The sequence below is a fragment of the Amia ocellicauda genome, chromosome 13, assembly GCF_036373705.1.
Source record: "Amia ocellicauda isolate fAmiCal2 chromosome 13, fAmiCal2.hap1, whole genome shotgun sequence".
Taxonomy (NCBI): domain Eukaryota; kingdom Metazoa; phylum Chordata; class Actinopteri; order Amiiformes; family Amiidae; genus Amia; species Amia ocellicauda.
In genome coordinates this window covers 13,727,029-13,733,592 of record NC_089862.1, presented here as the reverse complement: position 1 = coordinate 13,733,592, position 6,564 = coordinate 13,727,029, and the positions used below count along the sequence as shown (strand labels likewise).

At 40.0% G+C, this 6,564-nt stretch overlaps 1 protein-coding gene across 6 annotated transcripts in view; it reads left to right on the top strand.

The window, feature by feature from the left end:
• The first annotated feature begins 278 nt into the window (after positions 1-278).
• The window catches only part of sh3rf1 (SH3 domain containing ring finger 1), a 68,943-nt gene continuing 62,657 nt past the window's right edge, over positions 279-6,564 (top strand). The window contains exons 1-3 of one of the 6 annotated variants that reach the window (XM_066719978.1): positions 287-607; positions 1,223-1,363; positions 1,732-2,219. In XM_066719978.1, the coding sequence (XP_066576075.1) occupies positions 1,845-2,219 (375 nt within the window). In that variant the 5' untranslated portion in view covers positions 287-607; positions 1,223-1,363; positions 1,732-1,844. Of the gene's footprint in view, positions 608-1,222; positions 1,422-1,731; positions 2,220-6,564 lie in introns of all 6 variants that reach the window. The other 5 variants (XM_066719976.1, XM_066719975.1, XM_066719980.1 and 2 more) reach the window with 5 other exon arrangements.

Here is a 6,564-nt window from a genome sequence, read left to right as displayed (position 1 = left end):
GTGACCAGAAACTCACTTCATAAAAACCTGTACGCTATCGCAGAAACTGCATCTAAAACACTGTCAAGAAATAGTTGAAGACGTACATAAATACACATTACACATGTATGACCGTTAATGAAAAAAACGATTCCATCCAAGCGCATATTTCAACACTATAGGTGTTGTTAAAAAGTACAGCTAAACCTCTATCGAAACTCAGTTGTTCCGCGCAAATGACCGAATCGGTTTATTTCTGTGTTTTCCTATTTGTTTTCTTACCGACCGAGCGCTGTGTGTATATATGAGCAGCGGGAGTGTCCCGGCAGATCAATCCAGCTCATCATGGCGTACGAGTAGCCGCACCGGAGTCGGGTCTGGGATTTTGCCTTGGAAATCACACTTTTACCACAACGGCTTGAGTTTCCTCATCCCAGCGCCTGGGTGTGGGGGTCCACTTGCGACCAGGCCGGCTTATTTGCGGGACAGAAAGGCCTGCAATGGGCTGCGGATGAGTGTGAAGGGGACGAGGGGGAATTGGGTGGATGTCATTCTCAAGTACTGGAAAGTCTGGGAGAGATTTGTTTGGCAAGAGGAGGGGGCGAGCAGAGAGGCCCTTTAGAGAGTGGTAAGTTTGGGTTTTCTTATTTAATGTGTGATTTTATATAGAAGATATAACCCCCCCCCACACACACACACACACACACACACACACTCGTTGACTTAGTTGTAGGAATGAGATCGGACTTTCTTTGAACCTCTTGGATGCAACACACTTCCCAGTCAGCCTATTCATATTTCTCCTCATATTTTGCACAACTTGAAAATGATAATGCATGTCACTATGTATCGATACAGGACTAGTTTTCTTATATAAAGGGCTCTAGCTACATAAGACGACCCCCAGGGAGCCCAGCTGGCTTTTACTACGACAGTGTTCAATGAATAATGTTTCTGAAAATATAAATCTCTGCAGCGTAAATATGGGGTGTTTTTTTTTTTTTTTTTTGGGGGGGGGGGGGGGGGTTGATTTGTTACAGTATTTGTAACCAGTTTCAAGAAAACCTCCACTGCTAGACTTTTAAAACAGTTTTGAATAAAAAGTACACACACACGTTTCCAGCTCCAGGGTACAACACGCCTTTCTATAGGTTACATATTAAGACTTGCCTCTCATGGTTTTGTATGGGTTACATCTGAGACGCTGGTTTGCAATGTGAACTGTGTGACCTTGTTTTTTAAGCGAAAACCGGCGATTCAAGAGAAGCTGCTGGGTTTGTCATATCGGCCAACACCGCGCAGTGCGAGAGACTCGTCTTGCAACCAAGAGGTCTGGGTGGAAAAGGTCTTCGTGGTGGCAATTTGTGAAACTGCAGTTGTCTGGGTACAAATCGCATTTCCATTGCACTAGACTGACTGCACACACAATGCAGATTTGCGTTGTAAGTTTGAATATTCATTTCGCTTTAAGTGGGCCCCATATACTGTTTATGCATTTTTATGTGCAAATGTATGCTAATAAAGCTCACAGATTCTGCTGTCATGCGTAAAGGATAGCCGCTTCTGTACTGTGATTATTATGCAAGCCAATGTGATTTGTTATTCTGCACTCTGTAGCATCCCATTCATTTCAATCAACCTTCTTTTATGGGTGCCTTTGATTGATGACTTTTACATTGCTGTTGACAGGTTGATCAGATGGCCCATTTACAGTGATAAGTTCATGAAAACCTGTCCCTTGACTTTTTCTAGCAGATGCCTATAATATGGCGATAGACCAGGCATGGATGTGACGTGACCCAGCATTTGCTGCCGGACAAGACTCGCTATGCTCTTCTCGCATGTGTTGTAAGACTTCATGAAGAATGGATGAATCGGCGTTGTTGGACCTGCTGGAGTGTCCAGTGTGCCTGGAGCGGCTCGACGCCTCTGCCAAGGTCCTGCCCTGCCAGCACACCTTCTGCAAGCGCTGTCTGCAGGGCATCCTGAACTCTAGGAGCGAGCTGCGCTGCCCTGAATGCAGGACCCTAGTGGACTGCAGCGTGGACGAGCTGCCCAGCAACATCCTGCTGGTCCGGCTGCTCGACGGCATAAAGCAAAGGCCCAGGCGGCCAGGAGCCAGCGGTTGTGCCAATGGCACCAGCGGCACCAGCAGTGTGGCACGGGCACAAAGCAGTGGTATACAGGGAACCCCAAGTGGACAGCTGCAACGGATCCAAGCAAAGAGCCCACCAGTCAGGGTGAGTGGGGAAATTGCCTTTTCTCAGTCTGCTGATCATTTCCTCTTTAACTGCCTACTAAATGGGTCAAGAGGGTATTTTCTGCCTGATATTAATGCAAATAACATCTGAGAATTGAGTTCAGTCTCCATAGTTAGAGCACATAAATGTGTTTATATGGGCAATAAGGTCTTATTACTAACCTGGGATGTCTAATCTGTATTGTGCTTACATCTAGTAAATGAAGGTTCTTACTTTGAGAAACTCTATGACCTAAGAAAATATTTCAATAATATATTGAGTTACCAAGCATTAAATTTGTGATAGATGACCGCTTTCCAAAGGCAGAATTCTGGTTTGAAATGCTTTGATTTTAAATGGGCTTTACGGTGCTTCTTAAGAAACATAATAACACTTAGTTATAGAGGTAAACCGTTGATGTCGAAATAGCTTATGGAGGTAAACATCTGCACACGCGTGTAAACATCCAGCCTTTTTCACTATCTGTAACAGCTGAATAGAAACATGTAGCATCATCCATTGTTTGTGGTTGTACATGGCTGGTTGAATTGTGTGAAATTAATGCTTAATTGTTGAAAAACAATTTAAACCAGTGTGCATTTTTCCACAAGTATTTAACATAATGATGTAATCTTACACAGAGGAAATTTCTATGATTTGATAATTATCACTTTTGCCTGAACTTTTTTAGAGATCTTAGCCAGTAGGATACATTGCAATTTCTAAGAATAGACTTGTCTTATGATTACTGTGTAGACTAGTATTAAGAGACTTGATATGTCTGGGTGATAATGTGCAAATGTACAACTTACTACCCACGGATGCTGGAGAACAACCCAGAGGCACTGGTTCCTGTGAGCTTTTCGAAGTGTACAGTATAACAGACGGTCACAGAGAAATCCTGTAAGCTTATAACAGCCTGGGCTCCAGGATTTTCTTGGCTGTGCTGGTAAGCCTGTTTGTAACATTTAAAAACACGTTCATTGTGGACTCTTTGCTAAGTTCAGAGTATTAAGAGTTTTACCAGATTTGATGATACAGGTGAATGAACATGGGATGGATTCAGTACAAGGCATTCATCTCTGCTGTTAATTGTGTTTGTTGGGAACGTACGTTGTCAAGATGTCAAGCAGATGAAAACTCAGATTTATTTGAAGGAGCAAGGTGTGCCATGTCAATGTGCTTAGATTGTAACATTTCCAATGTCTGTGGTTAGCTGTACTTTTTTTTTATATAGCATACATCAGTTTGTCACAGCATTCGTATTGCGCTTTATTGTAAAATAATTGTACTCCATATGAAATGAAAGTGAACAGATTTGATTCTTTCTTACTGTATGTGATGAAAAGAAAATGTCCTCAACATTGAAACATGGGATGGGGTTTTTGAATAATTTGCTATTTGAATACTGCACCAGCATTTTCATCTATTCAATTAACCTAATATTACTCTGTTCTTCTGCTCGCAAGAATAAAATGTGTATACAGGCCTACTTTAAACTTGCAGCATAATTGTTTAACATTTGTAGCTACCACACACACCAAGTACCAACATCAGATTAATTTAAATCAAGTGAACTATTTATGGAATGGTTTTTAAATCGTCATAAAGGGGCATTTGCAAATGCACAATTTTTTATTTAAATTCCACATCATTTTTACTAGTCGTTTATTTTCTGCAGTGTGCCTGTCAGTCATTGTTTCAGTTCGCAACGCAGTGCTTTGTAATTTCCAATTTATAATACAATGGCAGGTAGTAGTCGCATATGTATTAAATGCAGTCCATGAATCCATTGTAATTGCCACTTTTTCTACAATCTCACACAAACTGCAGTGACACAATCTTTTCAAATGTTCAAATCCAGCAGTTAGGGTTTTACATGTTGGTATGAGATATTCTGAGAAATGTCATCAACTCCCCAAATCCCTTACCTTCTGCAAGGCTTATCGGAAGCACAATACTGATATTAAATGTCAATCACAAATGATAGCTTATATAATATATTGCAGTGCAAATATGTATTTTGGTATTCTAACGGTGAACTAATTTCCTAACTAACTTATCCCTAATTGAAACTGTCTTCTGCCTGATGCGTTCACTGAGCTACTGGAATTGATTTCTTTGGCCATTGAGTGATGAGCATCAATGTGCTGTATCCAGGGAAATGAGGGTTTTCAGAGTTGCCAAAATTGCTTGAAAATATGTTTCATTAGATAGTTATTGGAAAGTAAATATGTTTTGCAAAGTATAAGCTTGTTTTTCTAAAGCAGAAACTGCAAGGTTAATGTTTACATCACATGAAATGATGACACCAATGAGTTTTGAGTAAACAAAGGTTTTCACTTGAATTCAGTGACACCCTGTTCTCCGCAGTTGTGAGTGATATCCCAAACCCCTATAGTTCCTAAGAAGCTACGCCACAATGATTTTTATTTTATTTAAAAGTTGTTTATTTGAGATTGCATCTGTAATGTGCACTGTTGCCGCACCTTTATTGTGTCTTTGGTCTATTTTTCTGCTACTGTTATACAATGCAGTGCTCTTTGGAGTATCAAAACTCTTACAAAACTATTCAAGTCTTTACTGGAGATCCAGCAGTAGATATGGCGATGCTCTTTTAAGAGTCTTCAGATGTCTTTGTGGAATGCGTGGAGAGCATGAAGGTCCCACAGGTTTTGGGGCGGTAATGTGGTGGCCTGGAGGCAAAATAGATTCTTATCTTTCTGAATTTCTTTCCTTTTTATAAACAGTTTAAAGTTGCTTTCCTACAATATGGCATTTATTTCAGGATGTATTTTTTTTTATAATCAACTCAACCCAGATAGATGTATTTATATGTTTACATATTCTAAATATCACCCCTTAACTAAAAAAGTGAAATACTAGACGTTGCCGTATCTACTAAGTTTCAATTCAGTGAATTTACTGCTGTTTGAGGTACGAGAGTGAAAGAAATAGGGTAATGATTCTTGGTGGGACTGAGTTCCTGTAACCACACATCACATCTAATCTTTCCAAATTGCAGCCAAATTGCATTCAAAATAATGGTTAAAAAACTTGTGTACCTTCCTAAATGTAAACCAAATCTTTGTACAGCTGAAAAAACCTAAAAGAGAGGAAATGGCCTCCCAACACCACACGGCTGGACAATGTAACAGGATAAAAGTGAGAGATTAAAGAATCCCCAGCCCAGCACCATTCATAATTGATTTCTGATGTACTAGTGGTGTCAGTAGGGAGCAGTTGCCACAGCATTTAAGTGTTTTGTTGATTCGAATACAGCAGGAGTGGTTTTCAGCCCCCACTCACTTTTAAGGTGCTTTGAAAAATGCTATAAATCTTACGCCACCCACCCACATAGACATCTACAATCACAGCCTTTCACAGTGGATTTTAACTTTGAATTCCCATTCATTTTAACCTTTGCTTCTGAAATTATTTATTTCCAATACCTTCCATCACCGTTCATCACCGTTCATCAGGGAATGTCTGTTCCTATTTACTTCACGATGGTTATTTTAAACAAAAAGAGAATGCAGGCCTTCAAGCAGACACAAGACATTGTATCGTTGTTACTTAGCAGTCATCTGAGACCGCTGTATCAATAATGACTGGGGGTTAAGGGGTTAATGCAGTTTGCATTGTGGTTGCAGATTCTTTCATTCCTTCTATTCACAAGATCCAACTGCGTGGATGTGTCTATTGGAGATGTGAGCAGATTGTTTCCTGTTAAATGTGGACAGGTCCTCTCCTCTAAGAATTCAAGGTGTGCCAAAACCAAAAGAAATGCGCAACTGTGAAGGATACACACTTTTGTTTCTTGTATATCTACTGGTACAGCAGGAGACTCTTCTTAAAGCAAGGAAACAGGAGTTTTTTTCAAATCGGCAATGCTGGTCTTTTATAGCCTCTTACTTTTGCCGAGATACAAATTTTATTATTCTGTCGAGCTTCACAATTTATGAACCACATTGACATTTGTATTATTGACACAGAACCTTTGTTTGATAAGGGTGTGAAAAACTCCACCCTTTTTCCAGCTGGCAGATTGTAATTCTCTGCAGCCCTATTGTGCAAATGGGGGAGGGGTCCCGGACAGCAACATTTGAAACTGTGATAGGGTACCATTAATCAAATGTAATAGTTCAGTCCTTTTTCATTTTATATAGAGCCTTATATTGGTGATCGTCATATCAAAGCTCTGTACACATTTGAGTTACAACAAGGCATTGTGCGGTAACAGCACAAACTTAATACAATACAAACCGGTAATCATTTTTAAAAAGCGTGGAGTATTGAAATTCAGTCTATTTAACAGTATCGTGACTGGGATTTGATAGGAGTC